Source organism: Mytilus trossulus, chromosome 9, assembly GCF_036588685.1.
Source record: "Mytilus trossulus isolate FHL-02 chromosome 9, PNRI_Mtr1.1.1.hap1, whole genome shotgun sequence".
NCBI classification, from domain to species: Eukaryota; Metazoa; Mollusca; class Bivalvia; order Mytilida; family Mytilidae; genus Mytilus; species Mytilus trossulus.
In genome coordinates, this window is record NC_086381.1 from 11,016,266 (window position 1) to 11,035,117 (window position 18,852).

At 31.2% G+C, this 18,852-nt stretch overlaps 2 protein-coding genes across 2 annotated transcripts; one reads left to right on the plus strand and one right to left on the minus strand.

Annotated features, from left to right (window-relative positions):
• Positions 1-2,251: 2,251 nt before the first annotated feature.
• Positions 2,252-17,662, minus strand: LOC134683582 (uncharacterized). The gene is made up of 4 exons (XM_063542888.1): positions 17,588-17,662; positions 5,909-5,988; positions 3,407-3,712; positions 2,252-3,197 (listed from the first exon to the last, which is right to left on the minus strand). Exons 2-4 carry the CDS (start codon positions 5,976-5,978, stop codon positions 3,106-3,108), a joined length of 468 nt encoding a protein of 155 aa, XP_063398958.1. The 5' UTR covers positions 5,979-5,988; positions 17,588-17,662; the 3' UTR covers positions 2,252-3,105.
• LOC134684297 (THAP domain-containing protein 1-like) lies at positions 9,233-10,780 on the plus strand. Its single transcript, XM_063543584.1, has 3 exons — positions 9,233-9,415; positions 10,009-10,274; positions 10,513-10,780. Exons 1-3 carry the CDS (start codon positions 9,233-9,235, stop codon positions 10,778-10,780), a joined length of 717 nt encoding a protein of 238 aa, XP_063399654.1.
• Positions 17,663-18,852: the final 1,190 nt, after the last annotated feature.

Here is an 18,852-nt window from a genome sequence, read left to right on the forward strand (position 1 = left end):
TATCCGGATACTCCTTTATAATACAGTCTCATATGTAGGGTGCATTTCTTTCTAACACAAACAATGCAAAAGGCTTAGCGCGCACATGGTTTGATCACTTCTTTCAAACATACGTTTGCAAAGTTTACAGAAACTTTGACAAACTAAGCAAATGATAAAAATGCGTCTGCAGTTTGTCGTTTGTTAGTACAAGCGCTACATTTGTTTCTTAAGTCGGGCATGTCGAGCGTAGCTTGTAACCAAATCAAAAGTCCGATTTCAAAAATGGAAGGTCGCAGACCTCGGACAACCGCTAATTTGAACCCCTGCCTCCAAATTGAAAAGATACAAAAATTTCGTCTTTTAAATCAAAATTGCCGCCAACAGCATGAACAGTGGAACTTATTTGAAGACTACTGACGTAGTTAACTACGTATTGAAGACAAACAATATTCCTACGACTTTTGCCATTTGAGAAATTTTAAGCTACTTGTCTTTAGAGATTTTCGGCGATTAAATATTTCATACATTATTTCTTCGATAGCTTAGCCAAAATATCGGGAGATAATAAACTACATAACGATTCCTAATGTGCCCTACGTCCTATGTGCAACTTCAAAACTTTTGGATAAATCGTTTTTCTGGTCATACTTTTGTAATCAAGAATTAAAAGTATGAAAAAACAATCCAATTAGTTATAAATAACATAACATGCAGCAAAATAATAACAATGGCACATATTATAGCATTTATTGAGTAGAACACAAATCTAGGGTGCCTGCATAAGGCAGATTAACTGCCTAAAAATGATTAATAGCAAAGCAATAATTTAACGAAGTAATGTTCCCTTTTCTCTATAAAGTAGAATATCTTTGTTTCATGTTTAAAACACTGTTAATGGTTATATATTTCTTCTAAAATCGTCTGTGTTCTTTACTGTTTGGTAGTCAAGCTTTCAAGCTGCGATAATTTGAGGTTCAGAAGTTGATCGTTTGTATTGTTGTGTTATAATTCTCCGCTGTATAAAAAACTCAAAACATCATGTTTATTTTCGTTCCTTTAGTGTTTGGTTTGTACAAATCACCATAAATGTATAATTTGTCTCTTACCATACGTACTTTTCTTTTTTTTCTTTTCTTGTCTGTTTTGCAACTGGGTATAAAGTTTTTCGTTGTTGTTCGATTTCCTTTGGAAACTTCTTTAACTCCGAATTGTGTCTCTTTTAATTTGTATCCGTTTTTTTAGCACAATGTCTTTGTCCTTAACTGATACAAGTTTTGCTAATATCGGACGATTACCTCTGTGACCTCTTTTTTCGAATCGATGGACGCATACACAGTTTACTCTTTTGCCAATTTTCATCTTTTGTTTGATAAAAAAATTAAGTTTATCCTCAGTTTTTTTTTCTGGGTGAAATTGGATGCCAGTAAAATGAGGTTGGTTTTCATTGAGCGCCTCTTGAGCTGTATCGCATTATCTTCCATGTTACGCAACTTGAATCTTTTTTTTCACTATTTTTTTCTGTATGTTGTACTACTGCAGTTTCCAAGCTTGTTATGTTTAAAAATGTTCTTTTTACATCGATGTACTACATTATGCATCACATGGCCAATATTTTCAATGCTTCCCTCAATTTATTGCTTCTATTCATTGTACATTCGAGGTGCTTTGCAACATAGTAAACTTTTTCGGCGAGTAAATTCACCGTGAATTGCATAACAGTTATCTTCTCCATTTGCTGTTCAAATTTGACAAATTGATGCTGAAGATCTTGCACAACTTGTAATAAACTGTCAAGTATCGTAGCAGTTTTGGTTTCAAAACAGTATTCAGACATATTTTTTTATGAAAAGTCTCAAATTCAACTAAACAGCAAGTATATGTATATATTTAAATCTGACGCAGCTAACCATCTTTTCCAATTGGACTGAACAATTTATTAAAATATTATAATTTGTGACTTTGTAAATAAACTTTTGTGACTTTTGGTGTAGATAAAAAAAAGATTTATTTAGAAACTAATGAATTATAAAGACACTTTTATAACTGAATGTCATTGTTTTGTCATTGTACCTATATGTTAAATAAATCAATTGGATTGATATTAAATTTAAAAAAAAAATGTTTTTATAATTATAAACCTAAGTTGGAACAGTATATTAAATTGTATGCACATTAAACTTTTTTTCTTCTTTTTTTTCTTTTTTTTTTAATAATTATAGATAATAGCTCAGACATGACATAAGCAAATAAAATGATACTGTGACAAATATCAGACGAGAACGGATTGTAACATTTGATTTATAATCTTTTAGAATTTGAGTGTTGTATTGTATTTGACAAAGTATTTTTTCATATTGTGCTGTATCGATTTCATTGTTTATTGTGTTACTTTTGTGTATAATAATAAACTACCAATAGATCAATTTAAATTTTACGCGAGTTGTAAATATGTGCTGAATTGCATTGTTTACAAAGTTAACCAAAAGGTTTTCAACTTAGTGCTCGGGACAAGTCCCTCGCTCCTAATTTTATAGTTTACGTATTTTCGTAGACTAACCTAGACGCATATGTTGTGCAATTTAGTGATCGCAGCAAGCACTTCGCTCTAATGTCATAGTACATTTCTTTTTGTAGGCTACACGATACATAAAATTTTCTTTATCTTTACAGGTAGCTCTGCTGGGAACATAGTCGGACAAGTAGGATAATTTGCAAACTTTAACCAATGATTTCTTGATTAGTATTAATCAAGAATTTGTTTCATTTTCAATTGCATGGCTTCCTATTTTAGGTATTCTATATACGGATAAGTCTTGGTGTTGTGAGGACTTGCATATGATTTGGGAATTTTTAATAATAGTCTGTTATAGACCTTACATGACACAATGATTCATTGGAATGGTAGAAATATATAATTTCAAAAAGGAATTAAGTTTTCTGTTTTAATTTTTGAAATGAGTATTAGTTTTAAAAATGGATATATTAACATGAGTTTTGGTAAGCGTATTCGCTAAATATTAGGATATATTTTTATTAATCCTTTTTTCATATTCCTCTTTTTTGCATTGATTTTTTCATATATGTTGTTCGTTTTTCTGATAAACATAAATCAGAACATGCAGTTTAAAGACAATAGAAAATAATAATTATCAAACCGATGATTGCAGAAATGGATGAATTATAAATCCTTTTTTCCGTAATTCCTGTGTTGGTACCTGAAAAAAGAAAATGATACAAATATAATATTATTTTTTACGAAGCACAGTATCTTTGATTTTTTTACTTGATATTTGCCCGATAAACATGATTGACATTAACATTATAAACTGTTAAGATCAAATGTAATGTACTATGCTTGATATTCTGTCGAATCAAATAATATTGTAATTTTGCATTTAAAGGCCGAGTAACAAAAAATACCTACAGTAAATACTGTTTCTCTCTTTCAACGTTTGATTTGATGTGTGGAAACCATAAGCACAGGTATATATAAAACTGATGTCACTTTTGTTCAATTTCCTTAAAATCAGCCTGAACCCATCAGAATGCACAATTTCTGTGAACTTTTCAGGAAAGGCAGATACTCCTTCTAAAATCAACACAGTTTCTGTCTTATTTACTGTGCGAGACCATCGTCTAGTGTTGTAACAACAATCATTAAATTCTGATGCATTGCAGAACATATTGACATCATATCCCAAGAACACTGGTGTAACTGCTTCCAAAGACACTGTAATAAAAAAAAATGGGTAAATGTCACCAACAAAATTAGATTCATTTGCTAGTTCTGATAACGTAACGATTGCTCTCCTTTTATTCTTATTATTCTGTGCCCGTGGCACATTTTGAAAAGTCCTGATGTGTTCAATCAATATAAGTGCTTTGAAAAAGTGTCCAAATCATTTGGACAATCCAAGGCTTTAATTTGATCCCAATAAGCTCTTTCAAATTAAAATTCCGAATGTGTCATTGTTAAAAACTGATTTTCAACGTATCAAAAATTGTCGTTACAGTTTTAAATAAACTAAAGTTAGTCAAAATATTGTCAACTTGCCACTGACAATCATGTCTTACATATATGATAATCAAAACTGTATTCATAATACATGCAATTACGATATAACTAATTCAACTTAATTCATTTATAAGATAAACCAAGGAGGTTATATTAGAAGGAGAGTGAACACTCTGCTTGATACAAAATTAGCATCCCCAGGATAGCAGTTCGATCAGAGAAAAATGATAAAATTATAAAGAAACCGACATGTTTATCACCCACTTGACATGGCCCTCTGATGTACCGGGCTGTTACCGCGAGTAGTTCGGACTATTAGATAAATCACATGTGTCACGTGATTGTTATCAGTGACTGGGTCATTAAAGTTCAGGTGTATTTTTAGTTACAGTGCAGTGCATAGGTGTTTATGATTTTGAAAAAGATTTGACGGGCAATTTAAAAATCAACCGTCTGTCTACGGTGAAAAAAGATAAAGAAATGACAAAGTTATGAGGGTTTAAAGGAAAGTTAGTGAGCGATTTTTATTCAACACTACATTGCTTTAAACAAAGATATTTGCTTCACCGGTCAATTCCTGCTTATGAGAATTGGCAGGTAATAATCATAGAAAATATACGAATATGCAAAGTACTTTAGTTACGGTGACCGGTAACGACCGGAAGGGATATTTGCAATTGAAACATAGAGAAATTTATCGGAAACAACGTAAAAGTGACTTTCTGTTATGACTGTTGATATTAACATTGACGTCAATGAGACGGATATTCGTTTTATTTCTATTGGTAATAAGTATACTTTTAACATAAAATTTTAATTTTTAATTACTTAATAAAAAATATCACAAAAAACTGATTAACATTTCAATAATTGTATATCCGGTCAGTTTATGACACCTCGGGTGTTTCCGTTCTTACTCGGGTATGTAATTAGGACAAAATCTCCCTCTGTGACAGAGTCGATCTCAACTAATTAACACCCACTTACAGAAAAGTCGGTAACATTTTATGTGTAATTATCGTCTTTCGTCCTCTCTCCTTCTAATATAACCTCCTTGGATAAACCAATATAATGAAACAGATGTGATTATTTATCTATTTTCCATAAAAGAATTATTGCATCAGTCGGACCCGTATCTTGCTTCCGGCTAAATAACATCACGTGACTCTTCAGTCTGACATTTAACTAGCAGCTCGTGTTGATTAGTCACGCCTGGTAAACCATCTAATCTCAACCAAAATGTTGCCATCTAATCTCAACCAAAATGTTGAGACGGAAAAAAAGTATTCTGGCACTTCTAGTTGAGCTTTACTGGTTCAAAATAATAGAGCATGAAATGAAAGAATTATTTCGACTCTAATAGGACAAATACATAATTTTTATAGGTCGAAGCGCACGAAAATATCGTTAAAATGTTTGGCTTTTCCCGTTTCCTCCCTGAGGAGTATGTGCATTATATTTTATAAAAACTACGAGCAGGGTAAATATATGTTGTCTTATAAAAATATACGATAAAAGTTTATTTTAGCTGCTTAAATGTATATATTTAAAAGGATAACGGTGAGATTAGCGTTAATATACACAGTAAGTTCATGCGCATGTGTCAAACATATTTTGTGCTCATTAGAACACGACTTTGTTTACAAAGCGTAATAAGGACGTCATATAAGAATTTACATTCCAGCGGCGATAAGTACCTGTCAGATTTGCTTTTACAGTTACAGGTTTCAGATATATGCCAAAAACTGTAAGTTTTTAAAATTAGACTCCCTTACTAAATGTCACAGTAGTTCTATCTAGATATAGATTGTGTAAAACGTTTACGATTACAAATGACACCGAGTAAGGAAAAATACTCACATTGCCGTGCTTTTTTGAGGGCTAAAAATGCATATTATACACCTAAATTACCTGTTTGAAAACAGCCCACAGAAAATTTCAAAGCAAAAATGAATAACGGTATAGTCAACCAACTTGTCATTTCTTTAAATCTGTAAAACAAAATATAGATATTAAAATTTTGACATTTTTAATTATCATTTTTCTCAAATATCTACAGTATCATGAGTATTTAAATAATATGCAACAAGCATGCCATCAGTTCACTCTACGAAATATTTTCGAACAATAATGTCAAATGTATAAATGAAAAAAGTAAAAAAAAAGGTCTTTCCACCAAAATCAATGTATTTTAATATGAAAGTTTTAAAATTAAGTTTAAAATGTCATTTCAATCGTCAAATGATAGTTTGGTGTACGCTGATTTCAAAAATATAAGTTTCTAAACAATATTTTTTAAATAAGGGAGATAATTTGTTACTTCCGGTTTGAAAAATGTTACTTCCGATATAATTTGAATATTTAATTGACACTGATTCCCAAAATATCTGGTTCTATATACATTTATATTAATAAAGTACAAAAAAATAACTACTTCCGGTTTACACAAGGTCACTTCAGGGTTTTTTTCAAGGTTAAATGGTTTGATACCTTTTGCCAAAAGTCTCATGGCTTTATCATGTATACATATGAGGTAAAAGCAAAGGTCAAAATCTAGAACGTCAAATTAAGCTATGACCTTGAGATCAATTTCAAGGTCATAAACCAAAGACCTCAAATAAAAAGACCATAGGTCTTAATTATATTTGGTTAATGGGTTATATCACCATACGCGTATTTTTAAATACAAGAGGGGAGAACACTCCCTTTTACGTTCAACGTACCCTTGTTTTCAAAATTTACGTGTTACGACATGTCGCAACTAACAATTAAGAAAATTTAATTTGTCAATATCTTATACTGTTTCTGGAAATGAGTGGAAAATACCAAATTAAAAAACTAGAATATAACCTTGACTTTTGACCTTGACTTAATTTTCATTTTTTTTTTGGACCAAGAGCCTCAAATCAAAAGATACTAGGTCTCTATCACTTATGGTTTACAAAATAAAAATGCATATCACTCATATCAAATGCATAAGGGGAAATAACTCTCATATGGAGCGTTCATATCGCTTAGGTCAAAATAGGACAATTATTGCGAAGGACATAACGATCAATTTTATAAAATAAATTTGTCGTAATCTTTTACAGTTGCGAAGGAGTAGTGGACACATCGAAAACATTGTTTGGGGAGATAACTCCTACAAAGAATAGTATTCGGTTACGCAGGGTAAATTTGAAAAGCGCATAAACTGTTCGATATCATATACCAAATATCTAAGCGACATATTGCGAAACAAATATTTATCGCACGAACAAAATTAGGCGAAAAAAAAAATAATAATCAGAAGAAAAACAATAAGTCTTTCTACAGAAAAGTGGAAAGACCTAATAATCAGAAAAAAAACAATAGGTCTTTCCACAGAAAAGTGGAAAGACCTAATAAATATCAATAATTAAATTTTGGATGTAACGCGTTTACTTATCGACTAACGTCTTTTTATTTATCATATTGAAATAACTGGAACAAATATAGACTCTCCTGACAAGAGCTCGATAATTTAAAAATAATAATTAATGTTTACCGACATTTTCGTGCAAACTTATTTCTGACCTCTTTTTTTTTTTTTTTTTATCAAAGTTGACATTATTGGAAATAATTTGAAAAAAAAGAACCTGATTGGTTGTTTAATTCCTTTTATGACGTCACCTTGGGTCATGCTTGATTCACATTAAAAAAATATGCCAAATTTAAATACAACTTGACCAGTTCTCGATAATGTTAATAAAACCTCAGAATAAAAAGTAAAATTAAAATTAAAAACCAATTGTTCAGCGAACAATTGAAGGTCTTTCCACCAAAAACAGTATTTTCATATGAAAACTGTAAAATTAAGTTTAAAATGTCATTTCAATCGTCAAGCGATAGCTTATTGTACGCTGATCCCAAAAATATATGGTTTCTAAAAAATATTTTTTGAAAAAGGGTGATAATTTGTTACTTCCGGTTTGAAAAATGTTACTTCCGATATTATTGGAATATTTAATTGACACTGATTCCAAAAATATCTGGTTCTATATAATTTCATTTTAATAAAGTACAAAAAGTAGCTACTTTCGGTTTACACAAGGTCATTTCAGGTTTTTTCAAGGTTAAATGGTTTGATACCTTTTGCAAAAAGTCTCATGGCTTTATCATGTATACATATGAGGTAAAAGCAAAGGTCAAAATCTAGAACGTCAAATTAAGCTATGACCTTGAGATCAATTTCAAGGTCATAAACCAAAGACCTCAAATAAAAAGACCATAGGTCTTAATTATATTTGGTTAATGGGTTATATCACCATACGCGTATTTTTAAATACAAGAGGGGAGAACACTCCCTTTTACGTTCAACGTACCCTTGTTTTAAAAATTTACGTGTTACGACATGTCGCAACTAACAATTAAGAAAATTTAATTTGTCAATATCTTATACTGTTTCTGGAAATGAGTGGAAAATACCAAATTAAAAAACTAGAATATAACCTTGACTTTTGACCTTGACTTAATTTTCATTTTTTTTCTGGACCAATAACCTCAAATCAAAAGATACTAGGTCTCTATCACTTATGGTTTACAAAATAAAAATGCATATCACTCATATCAAATGCATAAGGGGAAATAACTCTCATATGGAGCGTTCATATCGCTTAGGTCAAAATAGGACAAATATTGCGAAGGACATAACGATCAATTTTATAAAATAAATTTGTCGTAATCTTTTACGGTTGCGGAGGAGTAGTGGCTACAAGGAAAACAGTGTTTGTGTAGATAACTCTTGCAAAGAAAAGTATTAAGTTACACAGGATAAATTTCAAAAGCACATAAACTGTTGGATATCATATACCAAATATCTAAGCGACATTTTGCAAACCAAATATTTATTACAAGATCAAAATAAGGCGGAAGAAGAAAAAAAATATAAGAAGAAAAACGATAGGTCTTTCCACAGAAAAGTGAAAAGACCTAATTATGATGTCTAATAAATAAACTAAACTTTTTACTGATGATTGGTATCATTTTTTTTTTACTGAAATGGTAGTTTCTTCACAGAAATTTATCATGATTTGTAATGTTTGGAAAATTGTTTTTTTTTTCGTAAAAATGTTCAAAATTCCTTATTTGTTAGACTGTACAAAAACATTGCAGTACCATGGCTTATGAACGGTTCTTAAAAGTTATTCATGTATGCATTGACCCAGAGTTTAATTTTCGAAAATGAGGTTAAGCTAGGCACCGGTTTTATCAATAATGGCTTCTCCAGCATCATCAACAAGTAAACAAAGAGATGAATACTGTTGTGTACCATTTTGTAATGGCAATGTCAGAACTAATAAAGAGCTGAGTTTTCATCAGATACCTTCCGAAAAGAAAATGCTAACAAGAAAACAGTCGATTGTTGCAATCCGTAGAGATGAAGGTGAATTTTTCAAGGTAAATACTAGAAACACGTGCATTTGTTTACACTTTTCATAAAAGCCGATAATGTTGTTTTATATGTAATACCTGTCCCAATTTTCAATAATTAGTTTCAGACAGACTATAAGATTATGTTCAACAATATTTTTTTTAACAATACTTTTATTTTAGCCGTAAAACATATGTTTAAGTGTTCGATGTCAAACTGTTACCACATGTTGATAGAGATTTTTCCTTCATCACATATCTGTAGATATGTGTAATTAATTTATCCATGTTGTTTTTATCACTGTGTGTATGAGACTATTATATAAAAATAATATGCATTTTGAACTTCAAACACGTCTGTCTTCAGGGTCATAGAGAATGAAAATAATGTGATGTATTCGTAAACAACACCAACAATTTCATTATCAACATTCTTTTAAAATTGTAATTTACTTATAAACACATTTGTAAATTGCAAATACTTTTATTTAATAATAAAAAGAATTAACTTCTTATTTTTTTTATAAATATGTTACTGGTCTACATTATAAATATGATAAGTGGAGAACAGTGTTATATAAATACAAGAACGAAACCTATTCATTTGTGTTTGTTTTCAGATTGGAGGAAATACAGTGGTTTGTTCCAAACATTTCAAGAAGGAAGATTACCGCTGGACTCCTAACAGAAAATGTCTCAAACCAGAAGCTGTTCCATCTTTCTTTGATTGGAAATTAACTGAAAGCAGCAGAAATGCCCCCACATCAAGACAGTCCCTTTTCAAGAAGATGAAACTTGACGATCCTGAAGATGAAGATGAAATGGTTGTAGACGAGAGTGTCTGTGAAGTTCACAATTCACAAAGTGTTGATCATGAAAATGACATGTAATTTAAGTTATCAGAATGAATTAATTCAAAAACAAAATATTAATGTACACACCCAAATTTGAATTAAACTTGCATGTTTTTTTTTATGTATATAATTATTTTCAAAATAATTAAAAAGAAACATAAAAATATTTTATAAAATCAAAAGGAACACAGTGTGCTTCAAAAATATTTCCCCCTTTTTAATATTAAGGATATTATACCATTACTTAATACATTTATTTTATTTTGACAGGAGTTGTGATTCCAACATTCATGCTGGCTGTCTTGAGAAAATTGAGAACCTGGAACATGTGGTACAGCAAAAGGACTCTAAACTTAAAGACAAGACCTATGAGCTGGCACGTTTAAACCAGAAATTACAAATGGAACGGTTCGGAGTAACAAGATTTTCTTACGACCATGAAATGATAGAGTTTTTTACTGGATTTCCAACTTTTGAGTTATTTTTAATTTTCTATTCTGCTATCAAGCCTACTGCAACAAGAATGAAAACTGTGTAGTATAAGTCTTCTGAGGAACCCAGCAATAGAGGACGTCCAAAGTCAATGGATCCTATTGATGAACTGTTTATGTTTTTGTGTAGGTTAAGGTTTGGTTTTTTAATTGAGGACTTGTCAGTAAGATTTAACATTCATGCATCAACAGTAAGCAAACAAATATTAACTTGGACAAATTATTTATATTTCATATTGGGTGGCATTAATATCTGGCCTAGTAGGGGTACAATAATAGAGTATATGCCACAGGACTTCAAACTTATGTACCCTAACACGCGTGTGATAATAGACTGTACCGGAATTTTTACAGAAAGACCTTCTTCTTTAGCATTGGCGTCAAAAACCTTTTCATCATACAAAAGTCACAACACCTGGAAAGGACTGGTCGGAATATCGCCACATGGTGCTATCACTTTCATTTCTGCATTATATTCTGGATGTATGTCTGACATAGAAATTACCAAGCATAGTGGAGTTATTGACTTATTAGAACCAGGAGACCAAATAATGGCGGATAAAGGGTTTATTTTAAATAAATTACTTAAAGATACAAGTGTGTCAATAGCTACGCCACACTTTCTTTGCAGTGATGGACAGTTTACACCGTCACAAATTGAAAACAATCAAAAAATTGCATCCTTATACATGTTGAGCGGCATATAAAGCGGGCTAAAGAATATAGACTTTTACAGTATACAGTCCCACTTTCATTAGCTGGATCTGTGAATCAGTTATGGACTGTTGCTAATCTATTGACTCTGTTCAGAAGACCATAAATTAAACAAAAAAACTAAATCATCACTAATTAAAAGTTGACATAGTGTTTCATTTATACATGCATACAGTGACATAATTTAGTTAAAAAAATAAGTGTTGAAAAACATATCAAGTATGTCTTATGTAGCTTCCCAAAATTCACTATCAAAATAAACTGTTTCCAAATGTGAATCATTTTCAAGCCAAACAAAAAAGTCACACCAGTCTAATCCTGTAACGACCATTTGCATTTGTATTATAGTTATCATTTTTTTTTTTCAATTTTAGCTCCCCGTCGATTAAATGAAGACATTTGACGCTTGATAATTGGTCAGTGTTTGGACATTTTATTTCCAACAAACCATGTGGTTGATTTCTATCAGGTGCATATACTTTTCTGTCTGGGGTAGCTGCAAGCCAGTGACACCAACAATTTACAATCACACCACATGGATATAAGTTGACATTGTCATTCATCACCTTGCTACAGACTTGTGCTGCAGTAGCCTCACATTCTATACCACATTTCATAGCTGCTGTCTGAACATGTCTAGTTGACTGCAAGCGTTCAGCAAGTTTAGCCCCATCAGCTCTTCTCTTGGCTATTTCTCCTGCATGTGATGTCTAATTTTATGCCATTTAGGATCATTGGATTGAAGACGTGTTCCTTCCTCAATCTCTTTACCAGCAATGTAACCTTCAAGGAGTCATACTTTTTTAACTGATCTTTCATGAGAACAGTTTCAAAATTGTTAATCATGACATTTTTCAATGGTAATTCTGGAAATGAATTATTATCCATTAAGTTAAGGAGGTAGTCATTTGCCATTTTTTGTTGATTACTGAGAATGCTTCCTTTAGGGAATTTTCCAAATTTTTGAAATTCACTTTGAAATAATTCTGTCCTGTGTTCTGTCACCACAGTGTCAAACAAAATGTCCATATCTTTAACCTGGACCAATAAGTCATTGACATGAATATTCAATATGCCCTCCATTTATCATGATCTGTGAAAGAATTTGAGATGTATTAGTTGAATATTTTGTTAATAATTTTATTATATTCATATATTGATTTATATGTAAAGTTCTTTATTATTGTATGAAATTGTTAATTTGCAAAATATTTTTTTAGGAGCATATATAGTTAATATTTATATTCTATGTTTAGTACAACAAGTGAAATAAAATGTATGCCTACCTTGACATCATGTGGATACTCATTTTTTCTTTGTGATATAAAACATTTTCCTTTGACCAAACACCCAGTATCATCAGGATGCACTGTAAAAAAAAACATACATCTTTTTATACTAAACACCATTGAAATTTAACATATAAAACTATGTAAACAAATTCAATTATCTGTTACTAATAACAAGAGGCTCTCAAGAGCCTGAATCGCTCACCTTATTTTTTGTTGTTAAATCTCTTATCAATGATTATTTTGGCTTTTCAATTTATTTAAATGTTCTTTGAATCGTCTTATTTTCCTCAAAAGCAAAAAAAATCATTTTCACCTTTGCTCTATTTTAGCCATAGGAGCAATGTTTCTTGACATACAAGGAAATAAAATATAAAATTTATACTAGATACTCTGAAACTCATTTAGCCTAAGTTTGGCTGAAATTAATACAGCAGTTGCAATGGAGAAGATGTTTTAAAGTAAGTCAACATGATGAACAAATTGTGAAAAAAGTCTTTAAAGGGCAATAACTCCTTAAGGGGTCAATTGACAATTTTGGTCAAATTGACTTATTTGTAGATTTTACTTTGCTTAACATTTTTGCTATTAACAGTTTATCTATATCTATAATAATATTCAAGATAATAACCAAAAAATGCAAAATGTCTTTAAAATCATCGATTATGGGGCATTATACCTGAAAAACCAGTTACCCAATTCGGCTGAAAATTTCAGGACAGGTAGACCTTGACCTAATAAATACTTTAACTTCTTGTCTTATTTGCTCTAAATGCTTGAGTTTTTGAGATATAAGCCAAAAAATGCATTTTCCCTGTGTTCTATTTTTAGCCATGACGGCCATGTTTTTGACGAAATAGAAAATAAAACACAAACTTTATTGTATACACCCTACTGATCATTCAGTTGAAGTTTGGTTGAATTTGGTTGAGTAGTTTTAGAGGAGAAGATTTTTTAAAGTTAGCAAATATGATGAACAAATTGTGAAAAATTGTCATTAAAGGACAATAACACCTTAAGGGGTCAATTGACAATTTTGGTCATATAAAACTCATTTGTAGATCTTACTTTGTTGATCATTTTTTCTTTTTACAATTTATCTTTATCTATAATAATATTGAAGATAATGACCAAAAACTGCAAAATTTCCTTAAAATTACCAATTAAGTGGCAGCAACCCAACAATGGATTGTTTGATTCATCTGAAAATTTCAGGGCTGATAGATCCTGACCTAATGAACATTTTTATTCATGTCAGATTTGCTCTAAATGCTTTCGTTTTTAAACATAAGCCAAAAACTGCATTTGACCCCTATGTTCTATTATTAGCAATGGCGACCATGTTTGTTGATAGATCAAAACTTCGGATGCAATTTATAAACTAGACACCCTAAGGAACATTATGTTAAAGTTTGGAAGTATTTGGCCTACTAGTTTCAGAGGAGAAGATTCTTGAAATAGTTTACGACGACAGACGACGACAGACGACGACATACGACGACGACGACAGACAACATACGACAGACGACGGACAACGGACGACGACGGACGCCAAGTGATAAATTCAAAAGTTATAATTTGCTGATAAAATAATGGTTTGTGTAAAGACAATATTTCTTACGTGCACCTCGTAAACAAACATAACAAGTGACCTTACCTGACACAGAATGTACGTATTCCTCGCTGTAGTATTTGAATCCTTTTGTCATTTGTTCTTTTCCTGAACTCTGGCTGTGTTTTCTTATAAATTCGTCCACAAAAGCAAATGATATATCTGGTAAATATGAAAGATCTTTTGATGAGGTACTGTTTGTTGTTGATGCTGCCATATTGTTTACAAGTAATTGCCTAGCTTAGCCTCGATTTCGAATTTATATGAATATTCATTACAATCTTATTAGGAACGGTCGACATAAAGCTGGAGGCACAGGTCATTTTTTCCCTTAAGAGATTATTGGGTGCTTTCCTCTTTATGCACATCATTTAAAATCCATGTAGTCATTCAGATGCGTTAATCAGGAAGTTTAAGTTCAACTTTCTCCCTTTAAATCTATTTTATTCTGAATAGTATGTAATTTATATGTATGAAGTGTCATGTTTTGTAAGAGTTGCTCTTACAAGGTCACGGTATCAGTCCAATTATCTCTCTTTGCATCCATATCATCATTATATCTTTTTGTACGTATCTATACAATGCTTTCCTTTGTGTAAAATATCATTGAGATGAATCCAAACATTTGATCTTTTTGAATTTTTTGAAATACTAAGGCTTTTCTACCTCAGGCATAGATTAACTTAGCTGTATTTGGCAAAACTTTTCCGAATTTTGGTTCTCAATGCTCTTCAACTTCGTACTTTATTTGGCATTTCTAACTTTTTGGGATTCGAGCGTCACTGATGAGTCTTTAGTAGACGAAACGCGCGTCTGGCGTATATACTAAATTTAGTCCTGGTATCTATGATGAGTTTATTTAATTGAGAAAAAACACTGCCAACAGACGTATTTGTAAGTAGTAAAGCATGATGCAATAAGGGCAATGTGCAATGCAGTAAATCCCCTTAACATATCCTCATTAAGACAGTCTTAAAACTTGGAAGTCCAAATATGACCTTGCATATCAATAAGCGTCCAATTCTCTACATTTATTTTCTATGTACCAAGTAAGGACAAATTCAATATACATGTAAGCATATGGACTATAGTGTTTTCACAAGAACGTACAACCTCTAAATTGCTTAAGTGCTAATGTGACTTTGACTTTTTCCTTGAAAATCGATAGTTGTTCAGATCTTGCAATGTATCAAAATTGGTCGAAATTTAAAGGATATTGACTGTAGAGTGTTCACAGGAATGGACAACCACTAACCCCTAAACTGTCTAAGTCTTATTGACACAAAGAAATTTAACCTTTGACCTTTATCTGATATTAACTTTAAGGTGTTGACAAGACAAGTTACGAAGGGTTGCAAGTGCATTGGCAAGGGGTTAAAAAAAGTCGGCAACTGATTCTGATGATGCGAACTGGGATGTCATTCCGAAATTCTGTCACCAGGCGCCGAAGAATAAAGAAATTAATCAACGCTTCCGTATTCATAATTAACAGACAACAACTAAATTAAAAAGGACTTTTTAATTTTCTCATTATATCATCAAAAAACAAACTAACGTTTCAACAAAATTATAAATATCCGACATTTATTTAATTCTATATTTAACCCATATAGTGCCTCATATTTACACAAACTTTAAACAAAGTGACGCACCTAGTTAAAATTACTTGATGCAAGCTATTAATATCTACACGCTAGCTCTGTATCTGTAATTAATAAATGCAGACGACAAAATCAAATATATGATAAGTGTGTGATAACATTGTGTGAGGGAATTCGACGTTTGAAGTACCACTGTTCACTCCAGTGTAATTTATGACAATACCACTGCATCAATCAGAATTTTTTTTTTTTGCTTGTTTTTAAAAATGATTTTGCTTTGTTGTCGCGTATTATTTGTGAAACATTCAATGTTTTAAAAAGACGAATTTTCTGTATAAAGTCCATGATTATATTGACTTTTGAAGGCCAAACTTTCGACAGCCTTAAATACGCTAATGAAAGATCCAAAAACTATACCAATACATAACGACATGTTTATGAAATTATTACAAATCTATTGGTTAACAAATTTTTATTCGTTATTGCAAAATAATGAAATTAATATGTCTGACATTTTCTCCCTACCCAGTTTACTCCTATACATTTGTTTGATGTGGACTGGACATTGTTATTGAATCGTATGCAATTTGATTGGATTAAGTTGTTATTAGTTTACCTTCAAATTTGTTTATGCTTTCCATACGTGACTATTGATTAATAAGATCGTGCATGAATGTGTATGGTAACTAAAATGACCTTCAGACTGGACGCTGGACGAGTCAATATTATGTTTTATCAATGAAAGTTAAGGTATGAAAGGTAAGAATTGCCACTTATTCTATTTTCACCAAATTTTCGGAATATACAGTTGAAAGGTTATTTTTTAAAAGCCTACTGTGAAGATTAAAGAGAAAGTTTACAAATAATACGTATTGTTCCATTAAACAATTCATTTTCGTAGGAGAAATGCCAACATATATTTAACGCACGACTACGGCAGGTAAAATTATTATTTATCATAATAAAAAAAAGCATTTTTCAGTCTCATTGGAATATGTTGATAACCATTAATCCCAAACTTAAGAAGTAAGTCAATAAAGTCAAAATATGTCCGATCTGCCTAATTCTGCAAATCAAAAGTCAATACGATCGTTTAAAAGTTAATTTCGTCTACCTCACAAAATCTTGGTAGGCACTTTTTTTTTTATAGCGACCGAGATTACTATAACATGTGTTTAATCTCAGATATCCAGATGTAAACAATGTGTAAAGAGCAAAATACGCTCTTTATTAACATAATGTTATTAGGATCTCTATTTCAAAACTATTTATTTTTAAATTATTTAAATGTATAAATTTTGTTTCCTCTTAGACATGCGCATTGTTTCTTTTCTTATCACATAGCATTCGGATATCACATTTTGAATCTCGCCAATATACTGAAGTCTGCAGGCAAAAATGAGGGAGAAAAATCTCACAAGTATGCATTATTTTTGCTGCAACTACACTGTTTTGGTTAACCCATGTTACGTAGAAAACGAGAAAACGAAAGTAAACAATCGATTAAAAATAATTCCGCTTGCAGCCATTGTTATTAATACTCAATCAATGATATAAATTTACTACTGTTTACTACTAAGATCAATATCATTATGTACACAAAAAATATTATCAATTGAAAAGTTATATGATACTTACTAACAAATACACAATGAACACGTAGTATAGAGTACATGTAATTGCGAAAACGGAAATCTGTAAGAGATTACATATGCATCATCCATTATAAAAAAAAGCATTTTTCAGTCTCATTGGAATATGTTGATAACCATTAATCCCAAACTTAAGAAGTAAGTAAATAAAGTCAAAATATGTCCGATCTGCCTATTTCTGCACATCAAAAGTCAATACGATCGTTTAAAAGTTAATTTCGTCTACCTCACAAAATCTTGGTAGGCACTTTTTTTTTTTATATATAGATAGATATATAATTATAGGAAATAAAATTGATCAGGAGTTGTCTCCCATAGACGTAGTACTATAAAGAATTATGTTATTTCTCCAGGTCACAGTGGCATCCATAACAACTATGTTTTGTCAATAACTTGGTTTATATCAGGTTAATTGGTCCGAGACCACAATTGTCGTCCCTTGATTTTCGTTGTTCATGAATATAGTCCCCAGTGTTAACAGTGGGTTACTTGCCAATAATTTTTATACCCCTTCCAAATTTATTTCTCCATGTTTAATGCCTCAAATTGTAAGTAGGGGGATGAAATTACACTGTAAAAAAATTTGGGTCCAGAATTTTACAGGAAAGTAGTGATTCGGTCCAGCTGAAAAAGGTTAAAAATTAGCACTTCGGAAGCTGTCAAAAGATTTCAAGACACCCTTAACACAAAATTGTCCATATTTTGAGTTTGAGGCGATGAAGTTTTCTATAATTTTGATATAATTTGTCCCAAAAGTAGTACAACACACTGTAAAAATTTCATTGAGAAAGCGCAGGTGGGATTTTTTTAATTTTCATTTATGTTCTAAAAGAAATGCACTACGAATTAATTGTGTTCTCGGACCAATTAGTGTAAATGTGTATTCATGTGTTGTTTTTGTTTTTTGTTGTCTTAATGTACTTTAATCATTCTAATCATTTTCTGTGCTTTATTTTGTAATTCATTCATTTGATTGTATAGCTCAAATTTTGGGCACCATGATTGGTTAAATAAAAATTATCTTATCTTATCTTATCCATGTCATCATCACTTACACTATTATTATGTTGTAGGGGTCTGCATTTGGGGTTTATGCTTTTCTTAATTTTAACTTTCACTGATACTTCTCTGTTGCCACTATATGAAAGAAAAAAATGTTTTCCCGGAAGGCGAAAACAAATAAAATTAAAAACCAATTGTTCAAAGAACAATTGAAGGTCTTTCAACCAATAAGGATCTATTTTGATATGA